Below are 20,600 nucleotides of genomic sequence, written 5' to 3'. Positions count from 1 at the left end.
CTATATGTGGAAGGGACAACATCTGCTGCTTTTAAAGGAAAAAAAAATCCCCCCCAGAAAAAGTTTCTGTTCACGCGTTGCCAAATAATCTCTCTGGTGACCTCTAAAAACGTGTTTAAGACCCACTCCAATCCTCTTTAGATCTATTTTTAAAGCGTATAAGCCGTTTTTAGCCAAAATAAAAAAAACAGGTTGTGTTTTCTAGGACATACTGTAGTCTACAACGTCCTCCATCATCACAAAAGTCCCCACATGTTAAAAAAAAACATTTTCATTGAAGTGGGTCTTTAAACAGAGCAGCAAATTACTAAGTTGACACAACTAAACAGGCAAAACCTTTTTTTTGTGGTTTCATTCTTGTTACAGTGGGAAAACGCCCCAAGCTGCAGTTCTAATGACATTTCATTTGTCTAATACAAGACTCAATCATCTGATTGCTGATCTTGTGTCTTCCACATCCAAAAACGCACACAGGCCAAATCCGAATTCTCCGGGTCCTCCCTATTGCTCCCATTGTTGGGGCATTTGGAGCTGTAGCGGTGTCTGAAGGTGTTTTTTTTTTAAGCGGGAGCAGTGGTGACTAAGGGCTGGGTATCCCTCCGCTGGTGGAGGCAGGAAGGCATTTCTTCACGTTTGCGTGATGTTCAGATTTAAGAGTAAGTCATGACTTCTTGTTTTAGTATGAAGTTTTAAGGTGACCAAACCGATGTTCTGTATTTTCCGAGCGCTGGCGACCGGCGACTGTTGATGACATCATCAAGTAGCAGTAACGTCTGAATTTAAGGACACTGGTTGTGTCCCAGCCTGACCACTAAAAAACGATGTAGTGCAGCACTATGCAGTGCCCTGAATTTTAAAAGCAATTCGGACACCACGCTCACTACTTTCTTTCTTCTTCAAACAGCGGATATGATGTCATCGAATTCACGAAGATAAATCTAATTTAAATGAGCATTTTGCAACGATTATTTATGAGTCCACTGTCTTCTTAACATTAAAAACGTTAATGGTTTATTTAAATAATACATTCTTTGGGCTACAATTGTTCCGACACAATGCATTGTGGTCTATATTCGCCGATCTACTGAGCATCGATGCACATTGGTTTGCAGAGACTTCTGGGAAATTTCTATGGCACTGGATTAGGGCATTGTAGATTCGGACAGCACTGCAAAATGGCGAACGCGCTGTGTAGTGAGTAGGGAAGGAATTCAGATACAACCTCTGTTTTGTTTACAGGGCTAAATGTAGGGGTAAGAGCCCGCAGGGGGAGAATTCGGACTCGGCCTGCGTCATAAGTGTCGTCCTTCTACATCTGGCTGTGAACACAATAAGACACAGCCAGATGTTAGTGATTATGCGTTGGGGGTGAAGTTCAGCTGGTCTTTCGGGACCTTCCGTTTGGCAGAGGGCTTCTTCCTGTGGACCTTCCTCTCTGACGCGTCGGCTTCCTGTCTTCATGTCTTTAGGCTCCCGGTTAGGGATGAGGCAAAGAAGCAGCTTCTTGGTGACGGTTTGGAAGGGCGGGAAGGTTTGGCACAAAAACTAAAAATACTGCACTCCTTCTTCCACTGCTGGGGGGGGCTTTCTTCCTTTTTGTCAAGTTTTAGATGAAGAAGCATTAAGGCAGATCCATGTCGTTCTGACAGAGTGAACACAGTTCAGCTCTCTCTGCCTCCAGAGTGTCAGCAGGAAAAAACTGCTTACATTAAAAAAAATCCTCTCAATTCATTTGCTAAAATCCTTGTAGGCGTTTCTCCATTTTCCTGTCCTTCAATTGGAGGCGACAAGTGCATTCTGGTCTATTATATGTGTCTCTTTTTCAGCTGCAGGTGAACCTAATCCCCTTTTCTGGATGGGATCCATGTTTCTGATAGTTTCCTTTTTCCAGTTGCGTCACCATACTGATTATTCTACAAATTCACTCCTGACTGTTTCAATCATGAGATATTTGGGACATTTTAAGATCCCGGCATTAAAAACAAGGACATCATTTACAAAAAGTCCAAAAAAAAGAAGCTTTTGGGGCAAATCTGAAGCCAGAAACGGTGAAAAGTCATTGATATGCGGCTGAACACATTCATCAGAGAGGTCGACATCCCAGCCTCTACAGTACAGAGCTGCAGGATAACAAGGATTTTTTTTTTTGCACGTGTTTGTGTGTGTGTTGTGTCTGTGGGTGTGCACGTAGGTGTGAGTACTTCTTCCAGGTGACTGCTCAGCAAGGGGGGGGGGGGGGGGGCTGCTCCAGCTGAGTCTAAGCTGCAGAAACACAAGCAAAGTGGGCGTTAATCCTGGGGAACACCAACAAACACATACTTATTTTTTTAAATAAACAAATGTTTTAAAAACTGGCTTTTGTCTTTATTATCAGGTAATTAAGCTTTTTAAGAAAGTTTCAATTGTCATAAACTCTTTTCTTAGTCTGAAAGTCTTATCTTGGCTTCTCTTTGGATGTATTTTTCTGAGTATACGTCACGTTTTTTTCCAAGAGTGTCATTTATACTCAAGTGTGAATGAAAAAAAGGCCCATAAATGTGTTATTTTCCCACTAATAACCACTAGAGGTCCCTGTAGGTGAGCGTATCAGTATTTTGTTACTGACAGCAATGAAAGACGTGATTACAGATGCTTTTGTGGAGCTCTTCACCATAAATAAACCTGATCTGTCACCATCATCTGTGTCTTCTCCATGCATTGGAGTCCGTGTAGCGATAGGGCTAAAAACATCAAACTGTTACAACACATGCTTATGAATTGTCTGACACAGGAGGTGTATATTTGAATAAGCCCCTTTTGTAATTTAGGCAAAACTTTATTTATATTAATTCTGCTAGTAACCGTTTTTTGTTGGACCAGATGGAAAAGAAGAAGAAGAAAGAAGAGACAGGGATGTTAGAGATGGGGGAGGGACAAAAGAAAGGCGGAAAAAGGCGGGGCCTGTCCACACACACACTCACGGAATTGTGACGATCAAACCTGTTGGCTCCAAAAATAGTGAGCAGCGAATCTGACGCGCTTCAAAAGAGAAGCGGCAGACGTGAATCGGTGCGCTTGGCAAATTATTTTAGAAACATCGCTTTTCCCCCCCAAAAGTGTAACTTATACTCCAGTGCCTCCAGTTATACTCATAGCTATGACTCTCTTTTCTTCTTTGTTATGCCTTTTTTGGCTTATAGTCCAAAAAATATGGTACATACTATTTTTATGAGAACATTGGTTTGTTCTTGATGATAGAGACTTAAAGGGTTAATATCACGCAAAACCACTTTTTTGAGCTTTTCAGTGTATAGTTATAACGTTCTTTCCTCAGAAAAACCCCAAAGCGGTATTTTGATCCGTTCACACATTTCAGAGACTTCCTCTAAAAACCTGATCTCTGAGCGCCAGCCCCTCCCAACCCACAAAAATGAGTGGGTTCCTCACATTGTGACATCACAAAGTGAGGGACCGCCCCTGTCAGGAAGAGTCTGCACTGCCAGCTCCGCCCCCATGCTAACAGACACGCCCATGTGGTGCGAAACGAAGACATGCTGCCCGAGGTCAGCTTAAAGGCCCGTACACACTGGGACGAATATTCGCCAGGCGTTATTCGCCAGCGTTTTTTGCCACGTTTTTTGTGTTCACACCCAGGCCATTTTCGCTGACGATGAGCCGAGCGAACATGCAATTTCATTCCCTGACATTAGATGGCGCTTAATGTAAACAGAAATACTCCTGTACACAAGGTGGCGCTGCGCAACTTTACGCTTCTTAAAGTCGCTTTTCACTCAGAAGAAGAGAGCAAGTATTTACGCGATTGTCAGAATCAAACAAAAAAAACGTGAATATTTCCAGCACCAGTTGCTCCAACTGGTGCTTGGTTCGGGGATATTTTAGAATGTCCCTCATTATTTCGTCGCGGCAGTGTAGACGCTACTTGGTGTCTATCTTCTTCGCTGGTATGTGTGCTCAGCAAGGCAGTTTTGTGTTTGAGCGCCCCCAAGTTGTGTTTTACTGTAACTTCAGAAGCTCCAGACACGTGTGCAGAAGCGCCATTCTCATTGGTCGAACAGATTTCGACGCGACGCGTCGAAAAAAAAAAACGAACCCGAGGCGTTTTTTTTTTTTGACGCTTTGACGCGTGGCGTTTTTTCGCGTCGGTGTGCACACTCTCGTTGGTGCCCTTTGTTTAGTCACGAGGAGTTAAACGTCGGCGAAAATCGCCGGCGAAATTCATCCCGGTGTGAACAGGCCTTTAGAATGATGTCATGAAATGGGCGGAGAGATCGAGTCGTTTTACTTCCTGGTAGGAAAATAAGCTGCCAAAATAACTAATATTTCATAAAAAGTCGTTCTTTAGTGTGCTGAAGGCAATATTTGATCATTTATATATGGATATAGTTTAAACGGTCAATGCATAGCACGTTTTACTCTAATAGGCCTATCAATAGCATTATATAGACCCTTTAAACTTTTCTGTTTCCGTGACATTCCATGCATTACTGTAGAGCAGGGGTGCTCATTACGTCGATCACGATCGACCGGTCGATCTTCAAGGACATGAGGGTAGTAGATCGCGGGACATAGAAACATTAAAAAAGAAAAAGAAAAGTACTTGTTAAAAATCCACCAGCCAATCAAATCCTCACAGAGAAGTACGGGACTTGATTGACATGCAGAACGGCCAATCGGACATCCTCTGACACATACGTCACTGCAGACGCACGTTTAAATTCACTGAGCGCAAACTCTTTCTGCCCCGCGGCACATCATGTCCCCGGCAGAAGACTGGAGCGTGTCTCCTCCTGCTCTCAGCTCTGCAGTTCTCGGCCGATAAATACGAGCTCATTAAGGAAGCTGCGAGGCACGCGCTTCGTACGGAGCCAGCAGCGCCAAATGCCTCATAATCATATGCCACGCTCCCCGCATTGCACCGTTTACAGCAGAGCATGACATACGATGGTTGCTGCTTTCTGTCTGTGTAATAAAACGCCTCATCTGTTAATACAAAAGTATCTTTGTGTAATCTCACTGTGTAGTTTTTAATCATCAGTACATAAACAATAATGTTCAAATAAACATGTAACTAATAAACATAACTAACAAACATTTAATAGTATTTATATATATATATAGTATTTATATATATATATATATATGTGTGTGTGTGTGTTTGTGTATAAATGTATATATTTTATAGGTAGATCTTCAAGACATTGTCGATTCAAAGTAGCTCACACGCCAAAAAGGTGTGGGCACCCCTGCTGTAGAGGGCAGGTGAAAGTTACCCACCTTGAGGTTCTGTTGCCACCACACCTTCAGGACTCTCATTTTTGTTCATTTCAGTGTTCAAGCTCTCTGCCAAGAAACAGAAACACAACATCCAAATTCAGGAATCTAGACCAAGCCAAAGGGTTTGGAAAAAAAAAGGAAAGAACATCTCATTAAATCATCTAAAAGTTAAATCGGAATACAAGGGGTGAGGAGGAGGGGGTATCAACAGAAGAGTGAAACTCATCCCTTCAAATCGGTTCTACTACCGGCTAAAATGAACTCACACATCCATTATCACCAAAACAAAAACCGGTTCTCCTTCTTTGACCTTAAGCGGCGCTCAGGAAGGCCTTACGCTGGATACTGAAGCAGAACTTCTTCTTCTGGTAGGAGATGTAGCTGCTGACCGCTCCAACCAGCGCCATGGCGACCGCACTCACAATCCCAGCGATGGTTCCCACCTCTGCTGTGGTCTCTGTCGACAACAACACACGCAATCATCACGCTAAGGCAGCCACGTCTTCCATAGGAAGGGGCGGAGCCTGGAAACCCACCGTTTGTGTCGTCAGACGAGTCGATCCGGTTGCTGCTGCCGCCTGACCCTGAGGTCAGAAGAGAAAAGTCAAATCTCTGCTGGAGGGAAAGGTGGCAGTCCGTACTGTCCGCTCCAGAAGTCTCCTTTCAGTCCAGGACTTCTCAATCCCAGATCAAGTAGGGCCACAAATTTAGACTGCAACATTTTGTCAGACCAAAGGTCAGAGGCGTAAAAACAAGGACAATAACAAAGGTTGATGAGACGCCACGGGCAGATTGTCGTGGTAGAAAACCAGGAATTCAAGTATGGCTGAGTATTACTGGGAAAACCTTTGATCCATTCAATCTCATCCACATATGAAAGAAAGAAAAAACATCAATTAAAAAATATTATTAAAAAAATTATTGTTCAATTTCTACTTTACATATCTTATTATTATTCAGAGAAGACAAAACTAACTGAATAGTACATTTTCATTAAGATGTAACGACAATAAATCTTGAATTTGATTATCATAATTTTCATATTTTAAGTATGTAATGTAACTGCTTACTTAAACTTTAGACAACTTTATCTGAAAATGTGAAAAAAAATAGAAATGAAAGTGCTGAGAGTGAAAGTGTGAAATAAACTTTAAAGAAAAGTATGTAAATGTACAGCTTCAAAGAAATACAACTTTTTTTCAGCAAAACGCTTATATTAGGACATAATATTTTAATTATCAGAGAAAAGTACCTACATGTGAGTCAAATTTCAAGATTAAATGTTGTCCTAAAACAGCAGGACGTCACAAATGCATTTAAAAAATCCATCGGTAAATGTTTTCACTTACAAGGGAAAAACATTTTATATTCCAGAGTTTTTATCTCGTTTTTTTCTGACGGTAAAACGGCTTTTCACATGACTAGAGGTCTAAGCTGAACAAAGGTGGTACTTCCAGTCATCAAATCAGGAATTCTTACAGTAAAAGTGTTTTTTTGATGATGACTTTTTCTATATGTCTTGTTTTTTAATTGTCTTGTGGAGCAGTTTTCTTTAACGTTGGCCAATATTTTGAATAAACCAGCCTGTAAGATGTGGCAGATCAACACAAAATGAATGATTAAAAAGATGTGGTAGGAATAAAAAATAGAGTAATAAACGTGAATCCACAGAGTCTGTAACTTTATTATTCAGCTGCTGCAGTTCTACTGGGAACAACTGTCACCATAAATGGTATTTGGACCAGACTTCTGGTTTTTGTCCGTTAAATAGAGATTTAATTTATTTGGGAGGATCGTCTTCGGTTTCCTCTTTGACTCTTTTGCTTTTGTTGACTTTGCTAGCTTGGGGTTTTCAGTTTAGTTGAGATGTTCATAGGTCGCTGCACGGCCGCCCCGTGGTGCAGCGGTAGAGCGGTCGACCCATGATCGATTTAGGTGGGTTATGCCGATTAATGTTATGTCGATCCAACCGTTGTGCTTGTAAACAGTTCATTCTGATTGTGGGTCACTACTGCTTTGACCGGCTGCTCCGCGCCAGTGAACCCTGTCTGTCAGCACAGCAGCCGAACTTATAGCTTTGTGTTTGCGGGTGTGCTTTGTCTGTGGGTGAGCTGCCAGACTCAGGAGAACTGTGTTTCCCGGTGGAACTGTGTCTCCGAGAGGAGCTCGGACCGCCAAAGCCGGTGTGTGTGCTCTTTAAAGCAGAAATGTCGCTCAATGCCTAGAAACCGTTCCAGCAATCACGTAGATTTGTGTTGTGTCCCGACAAAAAAAAGGCTGCTGTTATTCCCACATGTTTACGTGCAGCCAGGATGCAGATTGCGGCATTTCCTGCATGGATTCTATGTTTATCAAACAAGGCTAATGTTGTTAGCGCGTGTTAGCCTTCTCCTCACCCTTTCTTCCAGCTCAGTTCTTCCGCAAAACAAAGCACTGACCCCACAAATAAAAAAATAAATAAAATGATGATGAGTGAACAGGCGCTTCATAATAACCATTACGATAATAAAAGCACGTTTAGAAGATCATCTCGTATATTACTGAGCTGCCACATATGTAAGTGTGTGGCAGCTCAGCTTGTTTACAGCGGGACTCATTTCCTCTTCCGGTATTTTAAAGAGTTGTGCGCGCGTTCAAATGATTTATTCTGACCGAAAGTGTGACGCATGTAGACATTTGTCATAATCGGAAAAATGTATTTCTGGGCCCATGAACACGGTTGAATTCTAATCCGATCTTGGATCCGATCATAGATATTTTTGCACATGTAACCCCGGCTACAGTGTGATGTTTTAAAGAAAAAGAGAAAGAAAAAGCGTTGTGCTGAAAAAGAGTCTGCGAAACAGCAGGATGGAGAAAGGTGAACCACGAAACAGAGAGGGAACGCTGTAGGCTAAAGACTGGAGCTGCATTGGAGGACCACTGCTGTGAAACAGAAAGATCTCTCAGTTTAGATAAGGAAAAAACCCAAGAGATAGGTCAAAATGTCCTAAATTAAAACCAGAGAAAAAGAAAAATACTCTTACCAAGAATTCTTTAAGGAAAACTAAGATGTGGTTTCTTAAACCAAGATTATTTTAAACAAGCCAAACCACACAGAGAACACGTAAATCAACGTTGATCGTGAACCGTGCGTGATTATTGCGCTGTCTTTAAGCAATCAATTAGTGATTTGTGCGTCAATTACGTCATTTTAATGTGATAAGTGTGCCGTTTTCGCGGTATAAGTAGTTATACATCAGTGGTACATCTGTGGAAAGCCACAAATTTGTATCTCGTAAAAATCGCACAAAATTGCGGAAGACGTGCGTCATCTGTTCATATGAACACAAACGGCTTAATTCTCAATTAACAGAAACTTCTGAACAGTTCAAACCCGAACTCACGTAAATACCCGTCGGACAAAACCCCCGATGGACATCTGAGCACATCGACGAACACAAGAAGCATTTCCGAAGAACTTTTATCACGCAAGGCCGAAATTTCATCCTTGGAATATGCGTAGTGGCTGTGTGACACGGCCTTTAGACTCACAGTGGACCGGGTGCCTTGTGATATGGGTCATCGTTCCTCCACACATCTACTGAACCACGTTTCAACGTGTCTGAGCACAAAACAGTGACATGAAGTATTCTTCAGACACTACGGGTTCCTCTGTATGAGACGGCCGTCTGACACGCTGGGTCCTGGGCAGAGCCACAAGTTACCTTTGCCTTTGTCGGGTTTGTAGGAGCTGTCTTTCCCCACATCCACCAGATCCTGGTCAGAAAATCCACCTGAGAGGCAAAGAACAGTTGGCGCACTGAACCAGACGGAGGTCACGTTGGAGACACGCCCACCCACCTCCTTGCCCCTTGTTCTTGTCCCCAGGTGCAGGGTCCATGCCAGGGTCCAAAGCGTCGGCCAGGTCAAAGTCACCTCCAGCTGTGAAGGTCAAAGGCCGGCAGAACACAGGGATTACTGATGTAAACCACTGGTTAGATTAACAACAATGAGTTATTTTATAAAGAAATACAGAATCCAGTCTGAGAACAGACTAAACTTGTCCTGCAGTCCAGGAAGTCAGTTAATTTGTATTTGGTGAATTTAAATAATCGCAGCTGTTTCCCAGTGAAGAAGAGGTTTTTCTACAAATAATTAAATAAATAAGAAAGGTGAGACTTTTATACGGAAGGTGAATCCAGCAATAATTGATCTACTAATTCATTTATATTGGAAATGTGTATTTAAATGTGTAATTAATGAATGAAATATGTATTCTCATACAAAATAGATGTAAATATTTCAGGTTCCATGTCTGTGAGGCACAGCCAGAGGCAGACACTCACCTGGCTTGGTTCTGGGTTTGGGTGGCTGCCTGGTGCTTCTTGGGGCCTTTGGCGTCACCCTGGCCGGCGCTTTGGTGGTGGTTGTCCCTGTATCCAACGAATCTTCTGAAGTCAGTTCTGCAGAGATCAAAGAATAGGATCAGATTTAGAGATTAAACATGTGAATCCTAAAGCTTTTATGTCAGATCTGATATTGACGCTGATCGATAATATGAACATCCATCTTTACAAAAGTTCAGATGTTGTTTGTTTTCGGCTCACACAGAGCAAAAGGCGAAGCCTTCAAGATCAAGTCGTCTTACTTCTGTGTTGGAATGGAACTTAGGAAAACAACTAGTATTTAAAGTTACAATTTCATTATATACGTGGATATAGTTTACGCTAAAAGGATTAAGGATAGCATGGTATTTAAAAATAACCCTGATTCGTGAATACGTATCTGGTACCATATTTTCCACACTATTAGTCGCTCTAGAGTTTAAGACGCAACAGCCAAAAAAAGCATAATAAAGAAGAAGAAAAACATCATATATAGTTGAACTAGATTAGAAGTCGCATTTGTGACGCGTCAAATTTACAGACTCTTACTCTCGTTTGAAGTGCTTTATAATCACTGCTGGATGCTTGAACAAAAATGTGTTCAGGAACTATACGCTCCAACTGCGTGTGGGAGGAGCTACGGACAAAATGCCTCTTCGCTACTTGGAAGCCCTCATTTACAACGCATGGAAGACACGGATCATGCGTTCCAAGCTCTATAAAAACACTGCTAATCACGTCTCCATGTCTGAGTTGATGACATCATTCAGAGTTTCTCTGCTGCGTCTGAATGACGGCCGCTTTCAGCAGTACTTCTGTTTCTCTGTAGCTGTGTTTCCATCAACTAGGAAACTGCGCAAATTGGATTTGCGATAACAAATTCACCGAATGGAAACACAACAAATTTGAAAACAGGTTTTTGCACTTGGAGGAGGTCAGAAGGAGCTGCATTGTGTGTTCGTAGATTTAGAGAAGGCGTATGACAGGGTGCCGAGGGAGGAGCTGTGGTACTGTATGAGGTCGTCTGGAGTGGCAGAGAAGTATGTCAGAGTAGTTCAGGACATGTATGAGAGAAGTATGACGGTGGTGAGATGTGCTGTAGGTCAGACAGAGGAGTTCAAGGTGGAGGTGGGACTACACCAAGGATCAGCTTTGAGTCCTTTTTTGTTTGCTATGCTGATGGACAGGCTGACAGACGAGGTAAGACAGGAATCTCCCTGGACAATGATGTTTGCGGATGACATTGTAATTTGCAGTGAGAGTAGAGAGCAGGTGGAGGAACAGCTAGAGAGGTGGAGGTTTGCTCTGGAAAGAAGAGGCATGAAGGTCAGTCGTAGTAAGACAGAATACATGTGTCTGAACGAGAGGGATCAAGGTAGAAGCGTTAGGTTACAGGGGGCTGAGGTGAAGAAGGTGCAGGAGTTTAAGTACTTGGGGTCAACAGTTCAGTGTGATGGGGATTGTGGAAAAGAGGTGAAGAGGCGAGTGCAGGCAGGTTGGAGCGGTTGGAGGAAAGTGTCAGGAGTGTTGTGTGACAGAAGAGTGCCAGCAAGACTCAAAGGGAAGGTGTACAAGACAGTGGTGAGACCAGCTCTGCTCTATGGGTTAGAGACGGTAGCAGTGAGACAGAGACAAGAGGCTGAGATGGAGGTAGCGGAGATGAAGATGTTGAGGTTCTCCTTAGGAGTGACCAGGTTAGACAGGATAAGGAACGAGTACATCAGAGGGACGGCTCATGTTGCCTGTGTTAGCGACAAAGTCAGAGAAGCCAGACTGAGATGGTTTGGACATGTTCAGAGGAGGGATAGTGGATATATTGGTAGAAGGATGTTGGAGATGGAGCTGCCTGGCCGGAGGGCAAGAGGACGGCCAAAGAGGAGATATTTGGATGTCTTAACAGAGGACATGAAGTTGGCTAATGTTAGGGTAGAAGATGTCCATGATAGAGTGAGGTGGAAAAGGATGATTCGCTGTGGCGACCCCTGATGGGAAAAGCCGAAAGAGAAAGAAGAAAGAAGAGGAGGTTTTGGAGGCGTACCCAAATGAACACATTTTGCAAAACTGCAATGGAGACACTTTTTATTAAACGAGTCATGTGACGAACAACCGGATGGCGATGCGCTTCTTGGTAGGATCTTGGGCACAAATGGCTTCATCCGTAGCCCCTCCCACGTGTAAGGAGCTCGCTGCTGCCTGGCCTGAAGACACAGACGTCTCCTTTGATGGATGATGATGATGAGCGCTATGAGCGAATGTATCTGCTGTCAATCAAAGTATTGTTCACATTCGTGTTTCTGAACGACTTATGGCGTTAGTTGGTTTGTGTTTATTCGTATAATTAGGATTTAATGGAAACAGTGCAATTGCGAAATTGTGTTTTTTCCCCCAACATTTCTAGAAATTAGATAAAGTTTTGCGCATATGTGTGATGGAATCGCAGCCAGTGACCCAGTTTGATGAGTCACTGTCAAAAAGACCTACAGCGCCCTCTAGCGGGTTTTAGCGGGGAAACAACAAACAAATGAGCCTATATATGTTTTAGAAAAATCACATCGCACCCCTGGCCAAACTTAGCAAAAAAAAAAAAAGTAACTTCTAAGAAAAATGTGGTCAGTATTTATTTATAAGGGAAATAAATCCTGTTTTTACTTCCTCCTGCTGCTCCAGGCTCCTGTGTGCTGACCTCTGAATTTAAAGAAATAACAAATCCAAGTAAAACAAACACAAAATATACACATTTGATTTTTAAAAATGTGTGAAGGGTTAAATATTCCTTCCAAAACGATCAAAGACTTTTGTAAAACACATCAAAAGTAAATATGAGGACAGTTCTCTGAAGTACGTAATTGTGCTACAGAATTATGAAATGACTCAGCGCTCACACTGCCACCTGCAGGACATTAACTGAAACTACAGGCTGCAAATAACAAAAACTCAACTGGTTACAACTCAGACATGTGATTTGTGCTGATCTAAGACCAGCGTGTAAATCATGTGTTATAAATACTTCGCCTAAGAAATAACATACCGGGATTCCATTTAAGGTTAGGTAGATTTGGTTTCTAAAAAGAAAGGGTTAATTCACACGTCGTTTTCAGAAATACGAGCGACCAACCCTGAACTTTTTTCTTAGCCACACAGACCCAGAGGAAGGGTTAAGGTTAGAATTACGGTTAAGGTTAATCCACCAAACAGTTCCTAAGTGCGGCTGTCTCTGCAGCTCACAGCTCCTCCAGGGGTGAATTCTCGATTCTGATTGGCTGCTGGGTGTGCATTTAAAAGTGAATTAAAAAAGAAGTTCCGGTCACCTACAGTATCTTACATGTTCTGTATCACTGCGCTGCCTTCTTTAAAAGAAACTTTTGCTTCATCATCTGGACAAAAACAAGCGGTAAGAGGTGAACTTTCTCTCTGAACTGATGCTTTATTTAACACATCGTGATCATCAGCATGTGTCGCTTTCCTTTGCCGCTGCGGTAGAGGGCACCGCCAAACGAGCCGCCTATGGGGGCGCGTTGCTATGTTAACCTGACAACACGCCACGTCACAAATAGTCAGTGTGATCCACAGCAGAAATATAACAAGAATAAAGTCCAAAACCTGGTTCAATATTTATTTCTTTTGTAAGTGACCATGGCATAAGCAGGTACATTTGAATCGTCCTCTGAGGAAAGTTGCTTCTCTGAAGTTCGTTCATTTCTGATAATACACACTTCGCCAACCATTAACCCTTACAGAAGACACTTCACACACGTAGAAGCGTGAAACTTTAACAAACACAATGCAACCTCGGACGCACTTAACATACTTGCAATGCAGCAAGACGCATGGATTTCCATGACTTTTAGTGCTGATCGCATGTAAATAAATGAAACGCATAAAAAATAATAGGAGAGTTTGATGTTATTCTTGTTTCCTTGGGAAACATTTACCAAGACCTCTAATGTGAAGTGGCAACTAAAACAGAAAACTCATATAAATGCTCATTTTGATCATATCATTAACCTAATTAACTAAATATTCATATATTTTTTTGTATATCTTTAATTACTGTCTGCCACAAGTCAGGAAATGTCTGAATTAATATAAATACTTGAATGATGTGATGATGATTCTTAGTTATTTTCACAGCGACTGTATAATAGAACTGGACTGAGTGAGCGTGATGTCATCCATCGAAGACGGATTACTTTTGGCTCCAAGTGAAGTCACTTCAGTTGCAGTGTTTTCGTGATACGGCCGTCGCCACGTTGGAACCAGACGAGCAGTGATTGGTCTAAGTCGTATGACCGGATTCCCAAATACTCTTTCCTCACAGCAGAGCCAAGCCTCAAATTTCTTTTAGAAATAAAGTATAGATTGTGTGTGCATGGGGTCAGGGGTCATATGTGTCAACAGAGGGGAGTGGGAAGGATGAAGGGTAGGATTTTGTTGTAATATTGTTTGTTTGTTTTTAATGTTAAAGTGCTTCAAGTTGCGCAATGCATGAGAATTGTATTTTTTTTACATAAATAAAGTTTGATGGTAACCCCTCTCACCGATCAGGAGTGAGCTCGTTGGAAATAAACACTCCTACCACTTGAAAGTGGGCTGCGGAGGATCTGTCAATCAAACGTTTGACGTGCGACCACATGCTTTTCAATTTATAACTTGAATAACAATTAAAAAAAAAGGTATCAGAGCAAGAATATTTGATTCTGACTAATAAAATGACAGTAACAGCTGCTTGTTTCTCTGTAGAAGTCAGTCTCTGGGAGTTTGGCTTCTTGGAGCCAGCGGGTACTTCCTGTTTGGAATGCCAGGGGGAGGGGTCACTCAGTCCAGTTCTCATGTACAGTCAATGTCCTCCCCTTGCACACGCTCAGAACTTACTTGGCTCGTCCTTCTCATCCAGGGCATCCGAAAGGTCGAAGCCATTCTGGGACAGAACTGAAGAGGAGAGCAGAGAAACACGTCAGAAAGACTCCACCTCTGCAGGTCCAGATGGTGCTGCTGTCCCACAAACACAAACGGACAGGAACGCCTGCAGCATGCTAATCCTCTGAATGCCAATGCTGCAGCGCTGGCATTCAGAGGACGAGCAGGAGCAGAGGCAGACAAAAACCCAGCAAATTCCACCGCCAACCCGCTGCAGTTCCACAACAACCGCGCACACGTTCCATCCGCAACGCGACCCAGGACACGTCTGTGTGTCGTGGTCTGTGTGTTTTGAGGAGTATCCCACCCAAAGGAGCAGCTGCTGGGACGGAGGGGGATTCTGAGTGCAGATTGACAGACTGCAGCTTTTGGAAGTACATCCTAAAGACTTAGAAAGGTAGTGAACGTGGTTTATTCTGGGGAGGACCCCTTAGGTAGGAATGTGTCTGTGGACCGCGGCCCAAACGTGAAAACGAATTGTGATGAAGGGCAGAGAAAATGAGAGCAGAAGTCTTGCTGAGGAAGACCTCACAGCAGAGAATCTGGACAGAACCGAGCAGACTAGAGTTTTTGGGGCCGGATCACAGAAGGAGGTGCAGCAGAGAGAGAGAGACAGACACAGGGAGGCGGGCGAGCTGCAAGACAAAGAAAGGGAGGCTGCAGGTGAAAAAGGGAGGCGGCCACGTCCCACACACGTGTGGTGTTGCTGCAGTCACAAGGAGACAGTTGCTTCTGTGCAAATGGTCACCTTTACATTCAGAGTGAAGATTAAATCACAGAAATATTACCATGCATGTGTTTTGTTTTTTCCCATGATCTGCCTCAGCAGCAGCAGGGAGCTGCCGGCTCAATACAAATTCATCCATGCCAGTCAAAAGAATCATAATAATTAGTAATAGTAATAGTAACGGGAAACAGAAGAACCGAGTCAAAAACCCAACACGTAATATAGAATAATAGAAGTGCCGCGTGCTTCCAGGCCGCAGAGGACCGTTATTCCCCCTGACTCACTGACTGCACGCGGCGCTTCACAAAGGCGCGTGCCGGCTCACCTTCCACGGTCAGCAGCAGCAGCAGCAGACACGGAGCGCGCGGGCGGCGGGCGGCCATCACTGCAGGCGGAGGATGGATGGATGGATGGATGAGGGAGGACTCAGTCTCCACACCTGTCTCTACAGAGGAGGGCAGAGTCAAGACACAATGGCCCGGACACGAGGGACACGCCCACACTGGGCCACTTCCGGTTGCCCTTCAAAACAAAACCAGAAAGCAATGAGACTGTATGTAAACAGTATTAAATCCTACACCGACAAAAAAAAGCTGTTATGACCGTTTAAACATGGTCTCTTTTGAAGCTTTAACATACTCCTGTGACTTTATTATGTTTGCTTAACTTGTTTTACATTGCTTTTATTATAGCTTTTTGACATTTTTGTTCATTTTCCTGGCAAAAGTGAATGTCTTTTGCACATAGTGTGGAGTGTCAATATTTGGTATTTTGTATGTGCAATATTTGTTAATAATAACAATTAAAAAAAATCTCAACAGAGATATAGAGCAGAACGGAAATGCCTCACAGGGGTTATTACAATTCATATTGAGACTATTTAACATTTAAAAACAACACTAATAAGAAATACCAGTTAACATTTGGGCCATTCATTCATTTTCTTAACCGTTTTTCTCTTTTGGGGGCTGCTGGAGCCTATCCCAGCCACTTGTGGGCGAAGGCAGGGGACACCCTGGACGGGTCGCCAGTCTGTCACAGGGTAGAACGTCCACAATCACACACCCATTCACTCTCACACTTAAGGACAATTTAGAGTTGCCAATTAACCTATGAAGCATGTTTTTGGACGGTGGGAGGAAGCCGGAGAGAACCCACGCATGCACAGGAAGAACATGCAAACTCCACACAGAAAGGTCCCCCATTGATGTTGTTTTTCACATCCCCCAGCCGGGACTTGAACCGGGGGCCTTCTTGCTGTGAGGCAAGAGCGAAATTTGGGCCAATGAATAATTTTTTGCCAAAAGAATGCCAGGAGTGTGCAAAGCAGTATTCAAAGCAAAAGGAGGGTATTATGAAGAACTAGAATATGACATATTCTCTGTTGTTTCACACTTTTTGGTTATGTATATAATTCCACGTGTGTTAATTCACAGTTTTGATGCCTTCGGTGTGAATCTACAATTTTCATAGTCATGAAAATAAATAAAACTCTTTGAATGAGAAGGTCTGTCCAAACTTTTGGTCTGTACTGTATTTATGTTAGTGTTACAATTTGTATCCACCAAACAATGAAATGTAAAGAGAAAACAGCATTTTTTCGAACTATAACAACAATAACTATAACTTGATTTGGTGCTTTGGTTAGCGCTCTTGCCTCACAGCAAGACGGCCTCAGGTTCAAGTCCCGGCTGGGGGATGTGAAAAACAACATCAATGGGGGACCTTTCTGTGTGGAGTTTGCATGTTCTCCCCTTGTATGCGTGGGTTCTCTCCGGCTTCCTCCCACTGTCCAAAAACTTGCTTCATAGGTTGATTGGCAACTCTAAATTGTCCATAGGTGTGAGTGTGAGAGTGAATGGATGTGTGATTGTGGACATTTTACCCTGTGACAGGCTGGCGACCAGTCCAGATGTCCCCTGCCTTCGCCCACAAGTGGCTGGGATAGGCTCCAGCAGCCCCGTGACCCCGAAAGGGACAAAATGGAATATAAAATGAATGAATGAATGAATGAATGAATGAATGAATGATTTATACATTTAACAAAGGATGTTATGAGTTCCTTTCAAAATAAAACTGTTCAACATAAGATCATCAGAGCAAAAATGACATTTTCTATCAGTACAGCTTTAAGTCTACTGTGGTGAACCGTCATCCTTTTTCCTACTTCCTGCTGCTGTTAAGCTGAATAGAAACAGGACTTCATTGTTTCAGGATCCAATAAAAATTCTATCAAGTTTAAGTACAAATCCTGATTTTTAGCACTTCCTTCCTGAAATCTGATGGGAATTCCTGCGGCAAAATGCACGAAGTGAGCACATCTTCTTTTCAAAGATTGAAAGATTTTTATTGTCATTATATTTCTACAATGAAATTCTGTTTAATGCTCCATTTGTGTTGCAGCTTCCTTCAGTTCCCATGACAACAACACAAAAGCATTGGAATTCCAAAGTTCAAAGAAACCAAAAGAAAACAGATTTGACTCCCAAAATTTTGACATTCATGTTCCAAAATGTCTCCAATCCACATTCTAGAGATTTTCATTTCTCTCTATTTCTGACTACAAACATTTCTCCACAGAATCTGAACAGTTCAAACGTTTAGTTCTAAATGATCCAAAGCAGAGAAATCACTGAAAACAAACATTTCACTTCTTTCAGGAACTATTTCACTTTACACAACTCTGCTGTGGATCCAGAAACCCAATCTAACCACAGTCCAGCATGGAGCGGCTGAGTGAAAGTGGTCTGGACTCTGTGGAGGAGAGTCCTGCTTTCAGAGACGCTGTAGAAGGACAGAACACCTGCTCTGTGATCCAGGTACACTCCTACTCTGGAGGGAACAGGAGCTGAGATGGAGGTTTTTATGCTGTTGTGGACAAATGAGAACCTGCTTGGAGAACAAACTAATGACCAAGATTTATTATTATAACCAAATCTACTTTCATCTCCAGATCTGCTGATGTTCTTGTATGCGACTGCTACATAAACATAGTCTCCTCTCCTCTCCACCTCCCAGTAACAACGTCCAGTCAGACTCTCTCTACTCAGAACCTGATAATAAAAAGTAAATCTGTCTGGATGATCAGAAACAGACTGAGGTTCTTCCATCAATGTCACCTTTCTGTTCTCCTCTGACAGTAACAGATTTCTGTTTGCTGTGTTTGGATCCAGTGTGATTTGACATGAATATCTGAGGAAGTCAGATCTGCTCTTTGGTCCTGGTTCTGACAGTAAAACGTCCACATGAGAGACTGTCAGTGAGATGTTTGTCCATTCCTCTCTCAGAATGTCCTGCAGTTTGTCTCTGAGCTCTGACACAGCTGCTGTCACATCCTCAAAGTATGTCAGAGGACGGACATGGATGCTGGCTGAGGGGGTGGACTCACTGAGTGGTGGCAGTGAGGGGTAGTTGAGCAGAAAGTGGCTGTGATCCTCTGTGAGGCAGAGCTGCTTCAGCTCAGCGTCTCTCCTCTTCAGCTCAGCCATGTCCTGCTCCAGCTCCTCCTGAAGACCTTTGACTCGCCTCACTTCAGTTTGCTGCTGGGATCTGATCTGCTGCTCCACATCACGGCTTCTTTTCTGGAGGAGACGGATCATCTCAGTGAAGATCTTCTCACTGTCCTCCACGCTTTGATCAGCAGAGTGATTGATGGCCTCCACCTCCTGTTGAAGCAGCTTCACCTCTTTCTCTCTGTCCTGGATTCTCTGCTGGATTTGTTGCTGACTCTCCTCCAGCTCTCTCTGCTTCTCAGTCCTTTCTGCTGCAGCTGAGACTATTTTATGTCCCTCATGTTCTTCCACAGAGCAGAGATAACAGATGCTCTTCTGATCAGTGCGACAGAACATCTTCATCACCTCATCATGACGGGAGCAGATGTTCTCCTGCAGGTTCTTGGAGGGTTCCACCAGCTTGTGTTTCTTCAATGCAGCTGCTTTCAAATGAGGCTGAAGGTGTTCCTCACAGTAAGAGGCCGGACAGCTCAAGCAGGACTTGATGGCTTTCAGTTTTCTTCCAGTGCAGACGTCACAGACCACATCTTCAGGTCCAGCATAGCAGAGACCAGCAGGAGCAGCTTGGAGTCCGGTCTTCTTCAGCTGCTCCACTAAAGCTGCTAACATGACATTTTTCCCCAGAACAGGCCTCGGTGTGAAGGTCTTCCTGCACTGAGGACAGCTGTGGACTTTCTCCTCTGCATCCCACAATCCTTGGAGACACTTCATGCAGTAGCTGTGTCCACAGGGAATAGTCACCGGATCCTTCAGCAGATCCAGACAGATGGAACAGCAGAAGCTTTCTTCTTCCAGATCCACTCCTTTCTGCGCCATTTCTCCTCTCAGACACACAGACTGTGAGAGTTTCACTTCCTCAGAAACCGGTTTGACTCTGATCCTCCCATCAGATGGTTTCACTGTGAGTTCAGCCAATCAGCTTCTTTCTTCACTTCCTGTTGGTGACGCCCATCATGACAGAGGAGGAGCTGCAGATGAGGAAGAGGAGTCCTGATCTGTTAACCCTTTCAGAGAGAGAAAACTACAGACAACAGTTAGAGGGACTCTTTAGGAACAACGACCCCTCCAGCATGTGGAGAGGAATCAGGACTCTGACTCCAACAGAACCACCACACAGGTCAATCAGGACAAACATCTCCCAGACACACTCAACCTCTTCTTTGCTCGCTTTGACAAGCAGCAGGGATCTCTTTTATTTATTTTAAAATACTTTATATTCTTATCAGCAAGTTCTATCTTTAATATATTTATGCTACGTTTCTTACTTGATGTTGAACAAGTTTGTAAAGATGGCATTGATTATTGCTGCTGATGTTCTGTATGATTCCCTGATGTTGGGTTTTGTACTTTAATGCTAATCCGTGCCAACAACAACATTTAGCTTCTGTCTATGAAGACTCTCATTCATCCAGGTTGATTCCATCATAGTAGTAGGTTTAGGGGCTGTCATCTCAACATTTAGCTTAGGATGCACTGAAAATTCATGCGGGCAATGCCACAATGTGCATCTTGGTACGACGCTGAAGTTGGCTTCTGATTGGTGAGGACACTAAAGGAACATTCCACTGCATTTTTCACACTAAGACCACATAGAACCGGGTCCTGTTCAGAAACCACAGGACCTGGACTGCTCAAACCTGGATTAAATTAGGATTAAGATAGTAGAGATTACACTAAACACAGTTTCTGATTTGTGAATCCTTTATTTCAGAAAAAAAATCTTTACACCTGGTCTGAGGTGGTGTCAGTGAGTGAAATGTGATAAAATCATCTTATTTCACATTTTCAGAAATCTAATAAAGG

The 20,600-nt window shown here is 43.1% G+C and overlaps 2 protein-coding genes across 2 annotated transcripts; both read right to left on the bottom strand.

The window, feature by feature from the left end:
- Positions 1-1,155: 1,155 nt before the first annotated feature.
- On the bottom strand, positions 1,156-15,811 carry LOC101165510 (CD99 antigen-like protein 2). The gene is made up of 9 exons (XM_023949031.1): positions 15,611-15,811; positions 14,514-14,570; positions 9,603-9,719; positions 9,118-9,198; positions 8,982-9,050; positions 5,811-5,858; positions 5,612-5,731; positions 5,275-5,340; positions 1,156-2,262 (listed from the first exon to the last, which is right to left on the bottom strand). The coding sequence occupies exons 1-9, from the start codon at positions 15,666-15,668 to the stop codon at positions 2,258-2,260; spliced, it is 621 nt and encodes a 206-aa protein (XP_023804799.1). The 5' UTR covers positions 15,669-15,811; the 3' UTR covers positions 1,156-2,257.
- A 1,803-nt stretch (positions 15,812-17,614) lies between these two features.
- On the bottom strand, positions 17,615-19,816 carry LOC101165262 (tripartite motif-containing protein 16-like). Its single transcript, XM_011487763.3, has one exon. It carries the CDS (start codon positions 19,611-19,613, stop codon positions 17,949-17,951), a length of 1,665 nt encoding a protein of 554 aa, XP_011486065.2. The 5' UTR covers positions 19,614-19,816; the 3' UTR covers positions 17,615-17,948.
- Between the last annotated feature and the right edge of the window lie 784 nt (positions 19,817-20,600).

This window comes from Oryzias latipes, chromosome 18, assembly GCF_002234675.1.
Source record: "Oryzias latipes chromosome 18, ASM223467v1".
Classification (NCBI taxonomy): domain Eukaryota; kingdom Metazoa; phylum Chordata; class Actinopteri; order Beloniformes; family Adrianichthyidae; genus Oryzias; species Oryzias latipes.
Note: the sequence above shows the minus strand (reverse complement) of the source record. Positions and strands in the feature narration are given on the sequence as shown.

What these genes read in the sequence shown, in the direction of transcription:
- LOC101165262 (XM_011487763.3), bottom strand. Translation starts at nt 19,613, where the DNA reads ATGGCGCAGAAAGGAGTGGATCTGGAAGAAGAAAGCTTCTGCTGTTCC.
- LOC101165510 (XM_023949031.1), bottom strand. Translation starts at nt 15,668, where the DNA reads ATGGCCGCCCGCCGCCCGCGCGCTCCGTGTCTGCTGCTGCTGCTGCTG. An exon ending in GCTGCTGCTGACCGTGGAAG is followed by an intron (nt 14,571 to 15,610) that starts GTGAGCCGGCAC and finishes TCTCCTCTTCAG; the next exon opens with TTCTGTCCCAGAATGGCTTC. An exon ending in CTCGTCTGACGACACAAACG is followed by an intron (nt 5,732 to 5,810) that starts GTGGGTTTCCAG and finishes TGTTGTCGACAG; the next exon opens with AGACCACAGCAGAGGTGGGA.